We start from the raw sequence: 22,043 nt of genomic DNA, 5'->3' as shown, positions 1-22,043 counted from the left end.
GGAGCCTGTGCTCCGCAACGGGAGAGGCCACAACAGTGAGAGGCCCGCGTACCGAAAAAAAAAAAAAAAAAAAAGTCATATGGAAATGCAAATGTACCCAGAATCTAAAATATCCAGGTTTGCCTTAGTCCTGGGATTCCGGGCTTAAAGGACAAAGTTCGTTAGAAGGCAGTCTGGAAAGCTCATAGTTGCAAATTCTAGTTCTGGCCCTTTTGTGTTTGTGACCTCAGTTTCTCCATCTGTAAAATGGGGAATACTGATGCCTACATAACAGAATTAGAGTTAAGATTGAACAAGATCAAGGATGCAGAGGATCATCCAAGGAGCAGAAGAACATAAAAAATACCCCTTCCCCTTCCCCACCAAGCCCTTTATCACAGCACACACTTTCTTCCCTTCCCAAGGGATGGGCAGGTATGAGCAGGAGGCCCCTCCCATCCTTACCTGGAGCCAAAGTTTGTCATGCTGAGACCACTTTCCACCAGCAATGCACTGAAAGGTGGCATTCTGCCCCACGTTCACCTCGACATTTTGGAGCCGCAGAAAATGAGGTGCTTTTCCTAAGAGAGAAGCCAAAAAGCATATGAGGACAGAATTCAACAGCCTGACCATGTCCCTGTCGGCGGGTGGGAGCTCAGGATGGGCACTGGGTAGGGGGAAGTTTGTGCTTAGGAGATGGTCTGGCTCTGTGACAAGCTACTGTTGATTGATCACTTCCTATGAGCCAGTTACTGTTCTAAGACATTTACTTGCATCATCTCACTTAAACCTCACAAAAAATCCACAAGGTGGGCAGTAACCCATTTCACCAACCAGAAAATTAATGCTCTGAAGGGTTACATAGTTTGTCATGGTCAGACAGCCAGAAACTGGGGAAGGCAGGACACGAATCCATGTCTCTGAGAGCCTCAAAATCCATATGATTAGCTGCTGGGTAATACTGCCGTGTTTGCAAAAGGAAGTTGGAGGGGTGCGGGGGTCACCCCAGAAGATATCTCCCTGTAGACCTGGGTGAGCAGAAAGAAGAAAACTGAAGTGAAGCACCTTTGGGCCTGAGACTTCCACACCTGGCCTTGGTGACGATGCCGATCATGAGGAGGGCAAAGAGGGGAGGATGGAGAAAAGGTGGAGGAGAACACTAGTAGTAAGCACTGAGCGAATGAAGGTTACGTGATTGGTGTCATGGCAGTGTCTACACATAGAAACTCACTTAACCCAATGCAGTTGGTGGTGGTATTAACTCTATTTTACAGCGAGTGAAGCAAGGCACCGAGAATTCAAGACACATTCAGAGTCTGCACTCTTCACTCTAAGCTATGATATCTAGGGATGGGATGGAGGTGGGACATTTACTCCGGGGACACGGCGTAACAGGAGAAACGACTTTCAAATGAAACTCATGGTGTCCATGGGTAATCAGTTCTAGAATTAAACATATGTTTTATGTTGGGTAACTTGGGTTCATCTCTTTTCTTGTTTGTGGAGAGAGGTCCTTGCCTATGTGAGCTCTCCAAAGACGAGTGGATTGATAATCTATATGTCTAGAAGAATGCGTTTCTTCATCAAGGCACGAAAGTGCCAACGATCCCTATCACATCAACCAAATCAATGATGAACCAGGCATCAAACACCCCTGGAATGCGATCAAATGGACAGTTGTTAAGAGGATCAGGAGGTTCAACGAGGGCCTTTGGCCATCTTTTCAGAGGGAGTCAAATATCCAGACAGACAAGTAATAATAATAACATCATTTATTGAAAGCTCCTACAATGCCAGGCACTGTGAAAAATGCTTTACATGTTTTATTGAAGTTAACTTCATAATATTCCCTAAAGCAGACACTAGTATTATTTCCCTTTTAGAGAAGCAGAAACCAAGGCTCACCAAGTTTAATTTGTCCAACACTACACAGCATTAATGACAGGAACAGAATTCAGTCCAGGTCCATTTTAGCCCCAAACTCAGCATTTTTTTTTTTTAAGAAGATGTTGGGGGTAGGAGTTTTATTAATTAATTTATTTATTTATTTTTGCTCTGTTGGGTCTTCGTTTCTGTGCGAGGGCTTTCTCCAGTTGTGGCAAGCGGGGGCCACTCTTCATCGCGGTGCGCGGGCCTCTCACTATCGCGGCCTCTCTTGCTGTGGAGCACAGGCTCCAGACGTGCAGGCTCAGTAGTTGCGGCTCACGGGGCCAGCTGCTCCGCGGGCATGTGGGATCTCCCCAGACCAGGGCTCGAACCCGTGTCCCCTGCATTAGCAGGCACATTCTCAACCACTGCGCCACCAGGGAAGCCCCCAAACTCAGCATTTAACCACCACATTCTCTTGCCTCATGGACAACAGGAGGTCAACGGTGTCACCTGGAGCCCAGGGTCCAAAGAAAGGGCTCACAGGCAAGGCTGTGCTGACCCTCCAGACTCTTCTCATTGCTCTGGAATATTTTACCACAAGAGATTCCTTTCCTTGGCATCTGTCCCCATGGCCTTCACACTTTGAACTCTCTGCTCCACCAAACTGTGTCACCACCCGCAACGCTCAGCAAAAGCCAAGGACCTTGGCACGATCAGGCAGACTTGCTGTGCAAAAACATACAGCTTCTGCTCAGGTTTTTAAACAAAGTGACAACAGCTCAGAGTCCTCATGCCACCTCCAGGGCGCCACGACTAGATGGCGTCAAGAGTCCAAGGCCCGGGGAAGTCCTCTCATTGTGGGCTTCTCAGAGTTGAAGATGCGTGCATCTAGTCAACCTGACAAATGCCATGCTGCTTTGATTGTCTGAAATTTTTTCCTTTTTGCTCTCCTGTATAATTTTGTAAAGTTACTTTTGGAACTATCAGTTCAAGTCAATTTTTAAGTGGGGATAGAGTGAACCTTGTAAGCCCCTTTATGCTACCTGTTTGAAGTGGAAGGAACATCTACTCCCTGGTAAGGAGGGGGTACAGAATCTTAGCTCCAATATTGGGAGGCTTTGTGTTGGGTTTTTACAAAAGGATATCTCCCCTCACCCTTGGGGACCTTGGGCAAATGGTTTAACCTCTGGGACTTGTGCAACTAGAAATGAATTGTCTCTGGATCAATGTTCCCTGCTTGCTTCTCTTTTTTTTTTTTTTTTTTTTTTTTGACCACACCATGCGCGGCTCATGAGATCTTAGTTCTCCGAGCGGGGATTGAACCCAGGCCCTCGGCAGTGAGAGCAGGGAGTCCTAACCGCTGGACCACCAGGGAATTCCCTCTCCTGCTTGCTTCTGACTCCTTTCTAGCAGACCTCTTGCCTTGATTCTTTCATCTGCAATCCTTCTTCCTCCCTCCCTTCTAGGTACAGTGGTAGAGAATTCAGAGGTTTAACGGCCCCTGGTGTTAATAATTCTGGTGAAACACCGAGGGTTTACAGAGAGCAGAGATGTTGAAAGCATGCGCCTTCAGGAGCCAGACAGTTATGTAAAGGAATAAAGTGGTTCAGTTGTAAAACAAACAAAAACAAAACTGCCACCTCCTTGCCCCCTTATTCATTTTCCTACCTTTCATAGAGACTTGGGTAAAATAAAGATTTCTCTGTATCAGAAAAGCAACATCACAAGCACACTAATAACTGGTATCTGACACCAGCCTCAGCAACGAGGAGGCAATAAGGAGTGGTGGGAACTTAGGGGAACTGGATAAAGACCCCATGCCCCGTAGGCAGGGGGCAGCTAGCAGTTCCCTAAATCCAGCAGACGGAGGCCATGCGACAGTGTCGTGCTCAGGGTAGCCAATCATCCGATTTCTCAAGGCAAGTGAGAAATCCAGCCTTAGGTGAAAGCCCTCATTCTAAAATCTTGACTTACTAGAGCATGGACTTGAGGATATGGGGAGGGGGAAGGGTAAGCTGTGACGAAGTGAGAGAGTGGCATGGACATATATACACTACCAAACGTAGGGTGGATAGCTAGTGAGAAGCAGCCGCATGGCACAGGGAGATCAGCTAGGTGGTTTGTGACCACCTAGAGGGGTGGGATAGGGAGGGTGGGAGAGAGATGCGAAAGGGAAGAGATATGGGGACATATGTAACTGATTCACTTTGTTGTACAGCAGAAACTAACACACCATTGTAAAGCAATTATACTCCAATAAAGATGTTAAAAAATAAAAAAATAAAAATAAACTTAAAAAAAAATCTTGACTGAATTTCTTAAAACACTATGTAGACTTAACAAAACACGACTGCCGGCATGCTCTTCTAGTTGGCTGTCTCTGTTACATAGCTCTTATGGAACAATTTCCACTGGCCAGTCTTGCCTGGTCTGAACCCATAAAACCAGGGATGTCCCCACCCCTCTAGGCGCCGTGCTGTTGTATCACGCGCACACTAGCCCTAGATCGCGGTCCTCAACGCGGGGACCTTTCCGGACCACCGTCCTCCTGCTTAGCACCCTCTCCACATGCCCTTACCCTTTGAGCCCCGGTTTCACCTCCAGCTCACGACAGATCTCTTTCTCTCTCTCTGGCGGATCCTCCTTATGTTGGGGACCTGTTTGGTACACGTCTCTGAGCTCCTGGCCTCCCCAATCTTCCTCCCATCCCCCCACCCCGACCCCAGTGCAATCCTGAGCCCAGTCCTCTCCCAGCTGTGGTTTGCACCCAGCATCTACAGCTCCAGGAAAGCAATCATGCCACCCGCTTCAACTCACCAACCTTCGGCCAAGCACAGACGACCTTGGGGCCCAGACCAGCCACCAGCTCGGGGTTTTAAGCATCCCACAGTCACTCCCCACTGAGACCCAGCGCCCCCAAAATGGGACCCTGCGGAATGGGGTTAACAGAAAGCTGGCTGTGCATTTGGGGCAAAATGCCTTGATGTTGGTGACATTTACACTCCTGCAGATGTCAGTGCAGCATCTGAAGACGTATTATTGTGCCCTTTACCTCGCTCTTTAAACCTGACAGTGCTCAGTAGGAAGCCACACAATTGCAGAGAAAATGCACTTTATGCATTAAAAACGTGCTGCAGACCGTGGGCTCCGTGACATGGCCCCACAAGGTTGTGATGGGAAAGAAAAAAAAGTTTAAACAATTCTAAAAGTCAACCTAGGAGCTAGAAACTTTGAAACTGAGTGGAAAATTATGCTGACATTTATCGTCCACAGTCATAACCGTAGTGGCCCCGCTAATGGCTGATACGGAGAAAGAGCAGCAGAGGGTAACTATGGCTAAAATATTTGCAGAATAACACAAAAATGTTAAATGGGCCATAAAATATAGACGAGAGGTCTCAGTTTGTAGGAGAAAATAATTTCCGTTGAGTATCACACTTATCTTCCGGTCACTGTTTTAGACGCTGACAGGCAAGTGTTTAAAGTCATAACTTCAGCTCAAATCGACTGAGAATACAATTGCAAATCATGCACTAAGCCCCCTGGAACTTTTGGAATACTTAGTGGAATCGATAAACTCTGACCATACCTTAATTTTTAAAAAATGTTTTAGGGAACTAGAGTGGAGAATTACAAGCCTGAGGACCTAAAGAGGATGCATTCTTTTAATATAGTTAAGTTTTTAACAAGCTATGAGTGAAGTCATAAATGCATTAAGGCTGGGGTTGGGGGAAAAGCACTGTCAGGCCAAAGGACAGTTCAGAAGCTCCTAGCAGGCTGCATGACTCGCCATCCCATGAGCAGCCTCCAGGACCCATGCATAGTGGGAACCAAGAAAGGTCACACACACCTCCTCCCCAGAATCACACCACCCAGCTGTTGAAGCCAGAAACCTAGCAGGGCACCATTTCTGATGCCTCTGGCTCCTACTCTAACCCCATCACTTAGGACCAGTGGGCTCTACCTCCTAAATTCATCTCTAATCTGTCCACTACCTCTCTCCATCTCTACGCTCTGTTTCTTCATAGTCTGCTTACCATGTGTTATGGGCTGAACTGTATCCCCCCAAAATTCACAGGTTGCAGCCCTAATGCTCAACAGCTCAGACTGTGACTGTATTTGATGACTGAGACTTTAAAGGGGTGATTATGTTAAAATGAGGCTGTCTGGGCGGGCTCTAACCCAATCTGACTGATGTCCTTATAAGAAAATTTGGACACACAAAGACACATCAGGGGCACATGTTCACAGAGGAAAGACCATGTGAGGACAAAGTGAGAAGGCGGCCGTCTGCAAGCAAAGGAGGGAGCCCATGGACAAAACCAAACCTGCCACCTTCATCTTGGATTTGGGGCCTCCAGGACTGTGAGAAAATAAAATTCTGCTTAAGCCACCCAGTCTGTGTATTCTGTTCCGGCAGCCTTAGCTGACTAATATACCATCTGTTATAGACCAGATAATTACCTGATTGTTTGTTTTATTTTCAGTCTCTTTCACATCACTGGAAGCCCATGAGGGCAAAGAATGAATCTGTCTTACTCACCCCCATGAACCCAGACTAGCGTCTGGCATGGAGCATATGCTCAGTAAACACGTCGGATGGTGAATGAATGTCTCTCCACCACCTGGTCCAGGACATCACCATCTCTTGCATGACTCCAGAACTTTCTTTCTCATAGGTCTCCTGACTTCTTCTCTATTCCCCCTTCAACCCCTCTTCCACAGAACAGCCAAAGTAATCTTTTAACAATTAAATGAGATCATATCAATCCCCAGCATAAACCCCTCCAGTGGTGCCTCCCTACACTTAGATTAAAATCTAACCAGTCATGAGGCTTCCCTGGTGGCACAGTGGTTGAGAATCCGCTTGCCAATGCACGGGACACGGGTTCGAGCCCTGGTCCAGGAAGATCCCACATGCTGTGGAGCAACTAAGCCCGTGCACCACAACTACTGAGCCTGTGCTCTAGAGCCCACGAGCCACAACTACTGAGCTTGTGTGCCACAACTACTGAACCATGCTCCATGACAAGAGAAGCCACCGCAATGAGAAGCCCGCGCACCGCAACAAAGAGTAGCCCCCGCTCGCCACAACTAGAGAAAGCCCATGCGCAGCGACGAAGACCCAATGCAGGAAAAAATAAAATTAATTAATTTAAAAAAATCTAACCACTCACAATCTAAAATATGACACAAATGAACCTATCTACAAAACAGAAACAGACTCACAGACATAGAGAACAGACTTGTGGTTGCCAAGGGGGAGGGGTATGGGGAGGGATGGATTGGAGTCTGGGGTTAGCAGATGCAAACTATTATATATAGAATGTATAAACAAGGTCCTAGTATATAGCACAGGAAACCATATTCAATATCCGGTGATAAACCGTAATGGAAAAGCATATATATATATTTAAAAAACTGAATCACTTTGCTGCACAGCAGAAATTAACACAACATTGTAAATCAACTATACTTCAATTATAAAATAATAAATTACACAGTTTGATAAGTTAAAAAAAAAAATCTAACCACTCACAATGATGTTCAGGGCCCTGCTTCCCTTTCACTCAGAAACACTTTCCCCCATGTTCCCCAGACTCAGGATACGCTGGCAGCATCAAGCTGATCCCACTGCAGGGCCTCTGCACGTGCCCTTTCCACTGCCTAGAATATGCCCCCTCCCCAAACCTTCATACAGTGAACTCCTTCTATGACTCAGATCTCAGCTCAGACCACAACTTCAAAGATATCTCCCTGACCACTTTATCTAAGAAGCCCCTCCACATCCCAGTCCCTCACATTTATTATATTCATAACCCATCACTGTCTGAAATTATATTCGTGACTTACTTAATATTAGTTACTTACTTAATATTAGTGACTTACTTAATGTCCTTCCTCCCTCTGTCCTTCTGCTAAGCATACAACATGGGAACAAACACCTACCTATCTTGGTCACTTAAGTATCCCCTGTGTCCAGCAGAAGTTCCCGACACATAACTGATGCTCAGTAATTGACTTGCGGGAAGCAAGAATGAATAAAAACCCTGACTGGCTATGGACTGAGCATGGGGCCTTGGGAAGGGGCCTTTGCTAGGCCCTGGTCAACCCCACATGACTCAGGAGCTAGGGATAGACCTCAGGGGACTATATGCACCACCAGTATTTGCACAGAGAGTTAAATGGAATTTTCGAATTCCAGCCACTTTCACAGAGTTGCACATTTTGATTTCTAGGAAGTTTCAAGCTTAAGCCTCCTAAGCATCTAAGTTGAACTCAGATGAAGCACATCACACAAGAACACAGCCAGGGTCACGTCTTCCTGAGTTATGTCCCATGGCCCATTTGCCGGGTAACTTGCTCTCAGCAATTCCATAACCACATAACGCACATTCCTCAGCGGGAGGAGTAGGAAGCTCTCAGAAGAATCCAAAATTCAGAAGCAGTCTCAATGGGAGGAGGATTCCAAGAGAAGCCATGAGACTTTAGGCATGGAAAGGCATTCAAATACCCTCCAGAGAACCCTCGCCCATGGAGATTTCTCTGAGAGAAGGAAGCATGGGGCTGCAATGGCAAACCATGGACAGTGTGTAGAGTTAGGGCAGAGTTGAGGCTGAGACAAGAGACAGGCGTCAGGTTGGCTGTCACGGTGGAGGTAAAAATTCCCAGGAGAGGACAGAATTCTGGGATCCCAGGAGAGAGAAGCAGGCCAGATTCTTTGAGGAAGAGCCTACCAGAAAGACCTAGTGCAAGCATCCAGCACAGGGCAGCAGGCATGCAGCTGGATGCAGCTCCGAGGATGCGATGTGTACAGGACTTGGGGATTGCTGAAATCCTGTTTCAGAGAGACTGCCTCAAAACTGATGGCCGTGCAAGGCTGAGTGTGTGAGGTTAAGTGGATCACAAGTAGAGCAGACATCTCCCGATGTGGTCTGAGGTCAACAATCATTCTCCAACGGGCAGCAGATGCTGATTCCCAGGAGTCAAGGGAGGGGAAGACTTAACCCTGGTAAGAGGACTCATGTGTATGCCCAGTACACAAACCCAGCATAGCTGGGGGATTTCTGGGACCCTCTTCACATAAAGTCTGTTTCAGCAGAGACATTTGCTGGGCATAACTGAATGGACAGATCCATCTGAGAAAATCCCAAAGACTCAGGAAGTAACCCAGAGGGTAGGAACCTTAGGCCAGCGTAATGGAGAGTCTAATAGGATCTCAGCATTTCTGAGATGCTGGTTGATGCCTGGGGAGGAGGTTTCCCTTACACAGACACCAAACACAGTTACCCAAAATACTGTCTTGCCAAAACCCCTTGGAACTCATCCCAAATTCCTCCAGAGAAGGTGCTCTAAGACAATGGGTCAAACAATGTCACTGTAGTGCCAGGGGAGGGAAGTGATGTTTGGGGCTCTGATGAATTCATCGTAGCAGAAGTTGAAAGAATCATTCCAATTAAAGCAACACAGATGGGGCAGAAATGAGAAGAGCCTCAAAATGGGAGGCATGAAAGGCATAAAAGCACAGGACATGTTATATCTCTTGAGGGAACAGCAAACTGCACCAGAGCCCATAGCATGACTCATGGCTATAAGGAAGAAGTAGAGACAACCCTGCTAGGAGTTAGTTACCCAACGGCTGCCAAGAAACTAACAGGAACTTCCAATCTGCAGACACTAACAAACTAATGGGGCTGGCAACTTAACCAGCCCTCCTATGGGGCTGCCATAATCCCCAGGCGTATCTCTTTGATTACAATCCCCCCACCAAATGTCACTGGATATGATGCCATCTCAGCTACCTGCACCCAGGACTTGTCCCCTCTGAGATTTAGTGAACCTGGGAACCACATCTCCTTGCTCAGACACATTCAAGTATCTTAGACTAAATACACAAAGAGAGAGAACTTCCAAGGGAAACCGGCTGGGTTTGGAGGAGTGGAATGCCTTTGAGAACTCTCGACACTGTCCCATAAGTACTAACTACTGTGAGAAATCTCTCCCTATGCCTACACGGAGTTGATGAGGGTATTTAAAATTACTTTTAAAGAAGTAATAGCTTTGGGGTACTTTTCCCTGTGAGTGAACAGTGTGCTAATTTGCTCAATGTTTTGGTGTTGTTCTTTTTTTGAGACAATTGCACAAGAGTCTATCCAAAGCCCTCTAATTCTTCCACTTCAGTGGTCTGAATCCCGCTAATAAACAATGAGGACTTTAGACCCCCTTAATAGACACATTAGTAGACAGATTCAAACAAAGATGCTTTGCCGCTCTCTGCAAAGTCCTGGAGGTGCTGCCTGTTGAACAGGCCAGCGAAATTATGGATTTATTCAGGACTGACTGCATTGAGTATGTAAGAGAGTAAGAGATGTTTGTGAGCTGAATGAATAGGGGGGGTACTGCAGCCTCCAAGCTACCCGGTCTGGCATGGAGCAAGGCTGTGTTAGGATGAGGGGAGAGACTTACTGCATGGATGGGCAAGGACCCGGACCTCGTCCACAGCGATGTAGCCAGGATGACCCTTCAGAGAGACGGATTCAAATATCACCTGCAACACACAAGGCAGGAGTCAATTTCGCAGAAGTGGTTGTAGGAATTCATCACGGCTGCCCAGCCCCCAAACAATTTACGTTTCAGCTTCCCACTAGAACTACCAAAAGAGGTCTTATATTAGGCTAGGATGCTACCCCGGCAATTGACGTGGATTTTCAAAATAAGGTAAGAAGGCCACATTCCGGTGACCAGCAAAAGAATAACCAGCCACATGGAACATTTCTAATGGCTTTCAGAACTAACACTGGGATGCAGGGAAAACAACCCAAATGTGGCCTGGAAACCCCGATCTGCACCTTTTTCATTGTTGTTTCAAGGGAAGCACAGAGAAGAATGACTTCCGAATATCTCAACTTTCTTACGAAGGATGAGGGAGAAGCCACCATAAGCCAAGGAGGGTTCACCTTAATTTAATTCCACATCTCCAAGGAATACAGTCCATCTGAATTACCTAATAACACCTCTTGGAAATAAGCCCCAGGGACCACTGTTGGTATCTGGGAATCCAAGGGCAACAAGTTCTTTGAATCCTCCATTCTGACTCCCACTCAAACTGCTCATTTCAGTAAACAGCTTTCCTTGTCACCCACCATCCACCTTCACAAAGGAGATGTGACTATCTGTGTGGACAGCATGACCAATGCCCTTGACCTCTCTAATTCCAATGGCCTCATCTTCCAATCCACTTCAGCCACACGCTCACACTTGTCCTTCTCCACTCCACAAACTGGAATTTTCAGTGTATTTTGGCACAGACCGCAACCACGCACTCCTCTCCCAACTCACCCCTCTTAAACCTGCTTCTGCAGTGCATATGGTACCCCGGATCTCAACTTTTCTAGAGACTGTAGGCTGCATGGACCTCCCTGTATTCTCAACAAACCCTGGAGGAAACTGTGGGCTGCATGGACCTCCCTCAACAAACCCAGGGTTCCCCCACTCTGTTGACTAATCACCCATACCATTCTCACCAAAAGCCCCAGTTCCTCATCTCAGTGTTGACAAGTCTATTGCAAAGCTGCCTTCTCCACTCCTATACCCCGCACAAATGTTCCCCTTTCAACATCACCTGCCCAAACCCTGCAAGATACCCACATCACATCTTTAAGAGGTAAGAGGACTACAGAGGGGCTGACTTCTAACTTCTTACCCATCAACCTAATCTTCATGGGTTAGATAACTACACACCAGCCACTGCCCCCTCTCAGCAAGGCACACCCCAGCGCCCTTGACCTCTACCTTTGCTGCATTTTACAGCTTCTTGGTTCTCTCTCTCTAACTTATATCTCCGAATCCTCCCTTTTACTCCTGACTCTGACAAACATAAATGCCTGGATTTCTCTTACTCTTTAAAAGCTACCCTTTGGCAGCAGCTGTATTTATAGTCCAACTGTGTTTCAATCACATTTAAAATTCTCAGTAGTTTTAATTACACTCACTCTACACTCCCCAACTTCCCAGTGCAAAACTTCAACCCCTGTCACCTGGACTTTGTCCTCAGCAGTTCCCCCAACACTGACTGCATGGCAGACACCAGTAATCTTAGTAGCGTTCTTACTGCTTAAATCCAATACATATATTTCAATCTTTATCTTACTTTAAGAAGGAAAATAGTATAGGGCTTGGGATCTGGGTCAGAATGCCGGGGTTCTAGTCCTGGCTGTACCACCTTGTATGTGTACACCTTGAGCAAGTTACCTTACTGCTCTGTGCCTCAGTTTCCTCATCTGTAATTACAGTGTCTACCTCACTGGGTAATGATTCAGGTGAAAAGAGTTAATACACTACTTAGAACTATATGTGGCACACGGTAGGTTCTCAGCAAATGATTGCTATACTTATTCTTCATACTTGACCATTTTCCTACAATTACTGATGTTCATAGCTTCTCTCTCTCTGGGTCTCTCTTCTATTTAGGGTCAGGCGACACTTTACTCTCATGGTTCTTCTCATCAATCTGTGTATATTCTCCCAGTGGTTTCTTCGTAAGCACTTCTCCTATATCCACTCTTCAAATGCGGGCTTCCTCTATTCATTTTTGTAAACTGAAAACACTCTTCCTTCAATGGCTATCAATTCACTGATAATTCCCAAGCCCAGATCTCCATTCTAGACCTTTCACCTGAACGTGGGTCTCACTTATCCAGCTCACAGATCTGTATTTCCACCTAGATATCACATAGATCCTCCAACACAATCTGTATACAACAGAGTTGAGCAGCTTCCCTATCAAGCTGTCTCCCTCACTGCCCAATGGGCCATCCTTCCTGAACTATGGACCTCAGTGGGTTGCCCCATCCAGTCATTGAAAATTGAGATGCAGACATCTGCCTGGGCTTCTAGGTCTGCCCCACTTCTCACATCCTTTTTTTTTTTTTTCTTTTGACTCTGTCTTCTTAGTATTTCTCCTATCTGCCCATGTCTTTCCATCTCTGCTGTTAAGTTGAACCATATGAATCAACCATCCTGTAGATCAAAACCAGTTGGATATTAATGCCATTGCTCTGGTTCAAATCTTCACCACTTTTCACCTCTATCATCTCAACAGCCAACCAAATAGACCCTCTCTCCTGTCTTTTACTCCTCAGTTCAAGCCGTGGATGGAACGTAAGGTAGGTGATAACATCAACAGAAAAACCCCCATGTGGAATCTTTTTGTGGTCCATGTGGTCACTTCAGGTTAGTGGATTCAGAGGCCAGAGGTGTCAGTGGGGTTCAGAGCTCTACAGCTATAAAAAGTGAGCAGGGAACTGGTAGAAAGGGTAGTGATGGCTGTGAAGAGGCAGCCTCCTTGGGTGGTAAGATCTGTCACTAAGGCAACACACTGCTGCCTGGGAATTATGTACAGTGACTTGGGGCTGACAGTCACATCAAACATAGAGCAGCTGGCACCAGCATGACAATCACTCCAGAAGAGGGGTTTACTAAGATAGCAGGGTCCTTACGAGAGACTGAACAAACAAAATTGTGCAGAGGTAGGGGGAAAGTCTGTAGAAATAAAAGTGTGATAGCTGCCTCATCCTGCAGAGGAGGAAGTCAACAGATGACCTTTCGATAAAGAATTATGTATCTAATTATATTTTTAATAACTCAAAGGAATCCAAAAGCAAAGCCCGTAGGAAAAAATAAAAGGAAAACACACCAAACACAGAAAAACATTTAAAAGAAATAGCATAAAAGCATTCAAATTGCGTAGTAAAAATGATAAAAGAAAAAATTTCTATTGTGACAATAAATATAAATAGGTTAAAATAGAGAAAAGCTCTCAGACTGTCTAAATAAACCATGTCTAATCATATGCTATAAGATAAACACCTAATATAGAATGACTCAGTAACCTTAAAAATAACAAGTTGAACAAAGACATAATAGGAAAATGCAAATAAACAGAAAATAGTTGTTGTAAACATAATGCAAAAGCATCAAAGTAGAATTTAAACCAAAAAGAAATACAAAAACCATTAAGTGGACTAAAATGGTCATTAAAAAAAAAATGCGTGAGTCAATAGATTTAAAAGGAGAAAATGATAGGAAAAAACCCCAGCATCTGAAGATTTTAACACTTGTCTTAGACTCTGACCAAACAGGAAAAAATAAAATATCAAGTATGTATCTAATATGAATAATAATGCATTTACTAAACAAATATAAAGAGAGAATAAAATTTCTGTTCAAATGCTCATGGATTATTTACACAAAGATCATATAATAGACTAACGTATAACTTCAATAAATCCTTCAAAGAGGAAACCATACAGGTTTGGGTCTACACATTTCCTAACTGAATTCCCTGAAGCAATAAATTAATGACAAAAGCTTAAAAATCAATTTCTTAAAGTTGAAATATTGTATATTTCTTAAATACATAATAACTATAATATCAAAGTATGTTTTATATGTTAACAAAAGTCTGAATAAAACAAAATTAAAAGTCAAATGGCAAGTTGAGAACAATATCTGTAATATCAATATATATGCCAGCTAAAAGGTAAATATCATGTTTCGTGTAAACAATTCTTGAGAATCAACAAAACAAACTCTCCAAAAGAAAAATCAGCAAGTGAGTTCAGCATGTAATTCACAAAAGATGAAGTAGGATTGGCAATGATTTATGAACGTAATCTTTTTAATGACATTAGGGAGATTACAGCAGTTGAATGTTTTCTTCTTTATACTTTTCTACATTTTCCAAATTTTCTGAAATAAAAATGAGCTCCTTTATATTTACAATAAAAGGTAAGTGCTTTGAGGTGCATTACACTTCCACATCTCTCTGCATGTTATACTATCCCTGTGTCAGGTATGTACCACAGTACAATTAACTCTACTATAGCACCTATCACACCAGATTGTAATTGCTTGTCCATGAATTATTTCATTCTCTAAACTCTAAACCTATTGGGAACAGGAACAGTGTCTCATTCATTCATATTTATAGAGACCCTCTTCTGTACCAAGCATTGAGGCACATGCTGGGGCTATAAAAGTGAACAAGAAGGTTAGGGGCCAAGCCCTGATAAACTTTACATTTTATGAATGGAAATGGAAATTAAAAAGGAAAATATGGAAAATTAAATTCATTTTGTGATTGGTATTATGAAGGAAATAAACAAAATGTTGTGATTAAGAGTAAGTAAGCGGGAGAGGGTCTACTTTACTTAGAGTGGTCAGGAGAGAACTCTAAGGAGGTAATTATTAAGAGTAGACCGGAAGGATGAAATTGGCAAGTCCAGGAAGAGGTGGTAGAACATGAAAAGCCCATGAGGCAGGAAAGAACTCAGGGATGACCTGGGAACATGAGAATGAGACCCTGGTGTGGCTGGGATATAGTGAATAAGCTAGAGAAGCACAAGGCACGGCTGCAATGTTAGTTGAGGGTCAGATGACATGGAGTCCTACAAGACCTAGTATGGAGCTTGAATTTTCTGCTGTTAGTGAACCATTTAAAGCAGGAAAGTGACATAATCTAATTTACATTCTAAAAAGATCATTCTGGCTGTTCTGTGGAAATTGACTTGGGGCTAGGGGGCACTTGAGCAAGAATGAAACGAACAGACCTAACAGTTGGCTATAGTAGTGATCCAATCAAACGATGAGTATGGCTTGGACAATGGTGTTGGCCATGAAGAATAAAGATGTTGATGGTTTGAGAGATATTTTCAAGGTACAGATGAAAATAATTGCTGTTAGATTAAGAGGGGAAGAGTGAAGAAAAGAAAAAATGCAATGAGGTCTCTTCAATTTAAGGCTTGAGCTTCTAGGCTGATTCTGGTGTCACTTATTGACATGAGGAAGATGAACATGTGTGTCTGGGCACACAGGCAGGGCTACATCATGATTTCTTTTGGTCATGTTAAGTTCGAGATGCCAATTAAACATCTTAATGGATATACTGAGTAGGAAGCTGGCATTATATTCTGAAGCTCATGGGTGATCTGGGACCAGAGTTACAAATACGATAGCTTTGGCATCTAAATGTCATTTAAAGCTATAGAACTAGATGAGGTCACCTTGCAAGACAGAGTAGACAGTTCAAAGAAAGGACTAGGGCCTAAGGCCAAGTGCAGAAAGCCCAATAGTAGATTTCTTAGGATGGTAGAGATTGGAACATGCTTTTAGGTAGAGAGGAATGAGTCAGGAAAATAGCATAAAATACAAGGGAATGAGGGACTGATGAAACAAGATTCTAGAAGGGACAGAAGTCAATTGGGGTCAGGATACTGGTGGAGGTATCAGTATTGAACAGAGGGGCACATCATCAACTAAGACTGAATAATAATAAAAATAGAGAGATAAAACCACAATAATAAAGGTCAACCACATTAACCTTTTATTAGTAGGTAGTCTCAATCTAGCCTCTCAACAACCCTAGGAGGTGGGGCAAACTAAGTTATCAAAGCTCAGAAAGGAAGCCAGAGGTGGATTGAGGACTGAGGCCCCCGGTCTCCTGGTTCACAGCCATGTCCATCACTGGACTTCAATGAAAAGCAGCCCTACTCTCATTTAACCAAAACACTTGGTTAAGCAGAGTTCTGACTGTTTCCCAGTTAATCAAAGTCCAACTCTATTAAACTCTTCTGACACTGTTTCTCCAATCATTACTCAGTATCTAACCTAGATCATAATTATTAACAAATATTCCATGAACGAACCCAAGGCTGGTCATGAGAGAATGGATGTATGAGAGTGAGGCATACATTTGTTCACCGCTCTCTCTCCTTCCTGTTGCAGAAATAAGAACTCTATAATGAGATAGAGAATCTTTTATTCATCAGAATTCCTCTGGGGAATTTTTTTCTGTAACGCACTGGGGTAGGTGAGTCTTGGGTTTCTCAAATATGAGAGAGTAATACTCTGTAAGAAACAAGGGGAAGAAGGTACTGTTTTTTTCATGAAATGAATGAATAATTGTAAAATGCTTACAATACGTATAGTAAGATACTGATGAACGTTACTATTACTGCCCTTACTCTGGGCCGAGTGATGGGAGATGAGAAGGAAAATTCAAGGGAATGGTGGGAGAGGAAGAAAGTAATGGGCTTCCCAATGAGACTACCCCTTGTGCCCTCATCCCAAGTTTCCACTAAAATTCCTACACTCAACAGACTCTGATGTGAGTGAGGACAGGTGGGAACTGGTAGAGGCTGGGCTTTGGGTCCATGTGGAGGTACATGGAAATTAAGAGGCACAGGTGGTTGCAGGTGCCACGGCAGTTGGGGAGGTGGAGGGGAGAGAGCGCAGAAGCATGGCGAAGGAGACGGTGACAACCCACAGAATCCTTGATGAAGGCTCCGGACTCACAAGACATTAGAATTAGGGTCCACGGTATGTTTTCAACAAAAGGCAGGTCCTGGATGCAGCTGAGAATAAAGTACCTCCCAGAACAGATGGAGAATATCCTCCCCGTCACTGCCAGATTGCTCAGAGCAGAAAGCTCACAAAACCTACAGGAGCCAAGAGGGTCCTGTTCTTGGCATGCAACTCCAGAGACAGAGTTTTTTTTTTTTTTTTTAAGTCATGCAAACTGCCATGTGATAGAGCCCTCAATGGCATGAGAGTAGAAGGTCACAAGGCTGGGGGTATCAGGAACAGTGCCAGGGAGTCCACCATTCTTCCCCAGAAAGAAAAGGCAGGAAGGCCCACAATGGATGGGCTTGGATCTTCAAGGGCCCACCTGGACTCACCTGCTGAGGCCTGTCCCCTGAACACTCACGACGGGGCTGACTCTGAGGCCCACATGCAACCTCCTGGGCAAGCTGCTTGCCTCCAGAAACAAGGGCCAGCCCTGGGGAGCACAATGCCAGGCACCAGAGAGGGAGATCTCAAATGGTGGCTAGAATGTGCCACCAAAAGATTATGGGATGGTGGGCCTTAGCCACGGAGAAGCAATGGATACTGGGGTTAAGTTGGCAGGGTCAGCCTCTAGACATTACATAGAGCCCCCAAACCCTAAACACCCCCTTATCCATGCTGCATGCTTTACATTTCTGAACGAGATCCTGGCAATGCAAATTATTGCTGGGGTTCTGAACGGGAATCTGGCAATGCAAATTACTGCTAGGATTCATGGTTCAAGTTTCTGACCACAAGGAGCTTCTGCATGAAGCCACAGGGCAGGGCACTAAGGAACGCTGTTAGAGAAATCAGGTTTGGCTGCAGCAAGAGGTTGCAAGGGCGGCTCACAGGGAAGCAGCACAACCAGGGACATTCGAACTTCAGGAGAGATGTGAGGGCCCCCCTGGATCCTCACTGCTGATAAAAAAGGAAGAAGCCCTCTCAAACAAACGCAATAGCAGAACAGAGCATTGTCTTGTGTGGTTCAGGAAAAGCAGCTGTTACAGCTACAGCTCAGCCCCCAGGGCCAGGTTCCCAGCCGACCAAGTTCTGGGGAATGTGGACCACTGGAGTCCTCTCTTCCCTTCTGGTCAGAAAGCACCCCAGAAGACATCTGCAGCTTTGGGTGGAGATGGTTATCCCATCAATGTGCTTCTGGTCCTGGTTAGGAAGACCTACCAGCTCCAGTTCCTGGGGACAGACACCACCAAGGGACAGGGTGATGTCAAGACCCTCAGTGATAGAAAGACCTGCCCAGGTGTTCTGAGGTGAAGGAGAATGGTCATCTCCAAGCAAAGCACACTCGTAAGGAAAACAAGGCCCTTGAGGAATGAGAGCCAGGAATGGGAGATGAGCCAGAGGAGTGAGTGAAGAACTGTGAGAAGGAAGGGAGCTCTAGTTGACAGGGAGTAGCGAGGGCGGGGTGGAGGGGGCCAGAGGAAGGCCACCCAGTGATGTTCCATGTCAGGGTATGGAGGCAGGGACACTGGGGTGCAGGGACTGGAGCAGAAAGCCTGGGCTGGGAACCCCAACTTCCCTGCAGGACAGCCTTCAACCCCAAGGTTGCCATGTGTCCCTACTGTCAACTGCACATCCCCCAACCCCTAGACCTTTAGAGACCTCCTGGTTTGGGGACGTAAAGCTTGCATGGAAAGGCGCAAACCTCTCCCAGCACAGGAGCTGCTGGGCAAAGCCAGGAAGTCACGTCCCGAGAGAGGCTCAGAGATGAGTCACCCCCATCCCCTCCACAAAAGGCAGGCTGTGTGCCTGTTTGGGGGAGGGTTGTGGACATGTCGGGACACGGTTTAAGGGGCCTGGCATCTTATGCTCACCACTGAAGTCCTCAAGCAGAGAATTTGTAGAGCAAAAGTTTCAAGGGGCTGCAAACACCTTCTCAAAAGATAAGAGACAGAAAAATGCTGGCTCACCAGAACTCCTCTTCGGAAGAGGACCACATATATTTTCATGGTGAGGGCGGGGGAGAGACTGCTTGGGGTGAAATCAAGAGAGACGTGATTTCCCCAGCCCACACCAGCCCAAGGAGGCCTGCCTCAAGACGAGGAGGAGCGTTTGCTGCTTAGCGGGCAGTGGTGGTGGGTGAATGAAAGAGGAGATGGGGTGGAGTCTGAAGGAGGTAAAGTGGCCCCCCCTCCCTGTGACGCCCCCTCCTGAATCGTGCAAGAAGTTACCAAACCCACAGAGCGCCAGATGCCAGAGGAACTCCTGAGAAAGGGACTGGGCTTCAAGTCCAGTTAAGTCCAAGTCAGATGAGTCTTAAATTTCAGAGGTCTACATAGCTGAATAAAAGGTAATTTCACCGAGGCAGGTGATGGAGAATAGAGAGAACAAGTGGCTGCACAACTAAAGTTCTTTCATTTTTTAAAATATTGGGACAGAAAAGTTGGGAATCATTAAAAAACATGAAATAGAATGAACATCACCTGGAAAGGGGCAGCCATCTGCAGTATGGCTTCAGCGGCACTGGATGAGCCCTTGCTCTCCTGAGAAGAGGCAGGCGAGGAGTGGACGGTGGGGGGAGCATTCTCATCCCAGGCCCTGCTGACGGCCTGGGACCAGAGAGCCCACTAATAAGAAAGATGAAATGTCCCTGCTTATTACAGAGCTACAAGTCAATTTTAGGACTGTGAAATATGACTTTAATAAATGAATACATAAGCCATCAGGGTCTGAAGCCCAGCAGTGCTGAGAACCAAAATGGTATTTAGTCCACAGAATCATGCATGCAGAGCCAGAGCTTGGGGTCTGGTGAATTTTAAAATGCATCTGGCAAGTGTCTTTGAATCTCCTGATGGGCCCCTCTTTCTCTCCCTGATATATGTGTGGGTGGTGCCCCTGCGTCTGTGGCGGGTTTGGGAGCAGGCTGGTACGTGTGCACTTGTGTGTGCTCCCCTGTGTGTATGGCCGAGGGACTATCTGTTAGTGGCTGTGTGTGTGTCTGAAAGACACACGTGTCTTTTCTAAACCGCTGCTCTCAGTGCATTAGTGGCTTTTTCACCACAAGGCTAAGAGCAGAGAAAATGGAATGGAATGGAATGATGCTGCAGTGCCCAACAGGCTGCAAATCAGAACATTCTCCCCGATGAGGCTGCTTAGGACAGGGATGGCTCAGGGCTCAACCACAGTAGTATTTCTTCAAAGAAGGCCTCCCTCCTCCATCCTCTTGGTCTGTTCTTCTCTCTTCCTCCTCCCTTCCTTCCAATAACTGCTGAGGCCCACTGCAAGCCTGATGTGATGTTATATATATACTATCTCATTTAATCCACATTAAGAACCCTTCATTGGACCCACTGACATCTCCATTTTACAAACGAGAGAACTGTGATTCAGAATGATGATGGGATAGACCCAACATCGCACAGCTAGTGAGCGGAAGATTCTCTGAAGGGGCATGCTTTTTTCCCTAAAATCAGGAAACTGAGCTTGGAGCAGAGGACCCTAGGCAGGATTACGGGGACCTCAATTGACCAATAACATCCCCTTCTCTGGAACACAGGACATGTTGCTACCCAATACAGTAACACAGGAGTTACTGTCAGATAAATGAGTGGCAATATGCTTACCACAGAGCTGGGACATAAGAGATGCCTAAGAAATGTCCTTTTTTCCCTCTGTACCCCATCAAAGAGCATAGCCAACCCTAGGTCTAGCCCTCTCCTGGGTCACTTTTCCTGCTCTTTACACTTGCACCTGTGGCCCCATCCTGTAACCATCTGCATCAGACCCTAGGTAGGAGGTTTTCAGATTAGAACCCTATGGCCTCCTTGATGGGATCCATGGACTTATGGAGACACTTGAAGTTTATACTCAGTGAAACGGGGGCAGTTTTGGAACCAGGGCACCAGGATTCTGGTCCCAGCTTTGCCAATGATTTGCTCTGTGCTCTTGGACTTCACTGTCCATCTCTAGACCTCAGCTTTATCCCCTGCATCAGGGTTCAAACTATGGCCTGGAAGCCAAATCTGGTCCATCACCTGTTTCTGTACGATAAAGTTTTCTTTGTTTTGAACTGAAGGATGCCTACGAATCTCCCAGCCACTCACCTTTGCCACCCTTAGGTCCCTGTTCTGCTTCAGACTCCAGAGAAATTTCTCCAGAAGTAGACCTACGTCACTTTCTTACTCAAAACCTTCCATCAGTGAGCATGGAGATTAACGTTAAACAGGCACAGGGGATCTTACGGGGTTGATGAAAATGTTCTAGAGCTGGTTTATGGTGACGGTTGTGCAAGTCAATAGATTTACTAAAAATCACTGGATTGCATACTTAAAATAAGTGGATTCTATGATACGTAAGTTGTACCTTAATAGCGTAGTTTAAAAAAAAAAAAAAAAAAAACTTTCAACAGCCCCAGGCCACAACATGGAGCTGTGTTCCTCTAAGTGAGCTCTGTGGGCTGGTGACAGCCTGCAGAGTGGGTGTCCTCAGTCCTCAATGGGATAAGAGGCTCCTCAACGAGATAAGAGGCATTTAGAGAGGGTCCCAGCAATTTGGCATTACTGTGACACTTTTATTGCAGTTTATAAAAGTTCTGGTCCACAAGTTGAGGAGAAAAAACCGGGTCCTCCACCACAGATGGTTTCAGTAGTGCCGCTCTAGCCTAGAGAATAAATTTACTCTCCTTAGCCTGGCATTCAAAGCCCCCCATGACCTACCCATCCCTGCAGGCTCAGCTCCCAGTAGATCTCCTTTTCGACCTATACACAACCTAGTTTCTAAACTCTGCCAAAATCTCTCATTCACTCCTCCAGCCCATGGCGTGCACTACCCCTGTCAACTCAAATGCCTTT

General features: G+C 45.5%; 1 protein-coding gene across 2 annotated transcripts in view; it reads right to left on the bottom strand.

Moving 5' to 3' along the window:
• PTPRT (protein tyrosine phosphatase receptor type T) overlaps positions 1–22,043 on the bottom strand; it is a 1,083,615-nt gene that overhangs the window by 655,029 nt on the left and 406,543 nt on the right. For both annotated transcript variants that reach the window (XM_024128402.2, XM_024128403.2), the window contains exons 4-5: positions 10,315–10,396; positions 445–560 (exon numbers count right to left, since the gene is read on the bottom strand). In XM_024128402.2, the coding sequence (XP_023984170.1) occupies positions 445–560; positions 10,315–10,396 (198 nt within the window). The remainder of the gene's footprint in view (positions 1–444; positions 561–10,314; positions 10,397–22,043) is intronic.

The sequence above is a fragment of the Physeter macrocephalus genome, chromosome 14, assembly GCF_002837175.3.
Source record: "Physeter macrocephalus isolate SW-GA chromosome 14, ASM283717v5, whole genome shotgun sequence".
Taxonomy (NCBI): Eukaryota; Metazoa; Chordata; class Mammalia; order Artiodactyla; family Physeteridae; genus Physeter; species Physeter macrocephalus.
The sequence above is the reverse complement of the archived record's forward strand: the minus strand, read 5'-3'. Positions and strand labels throughout refer to the sequence as shown.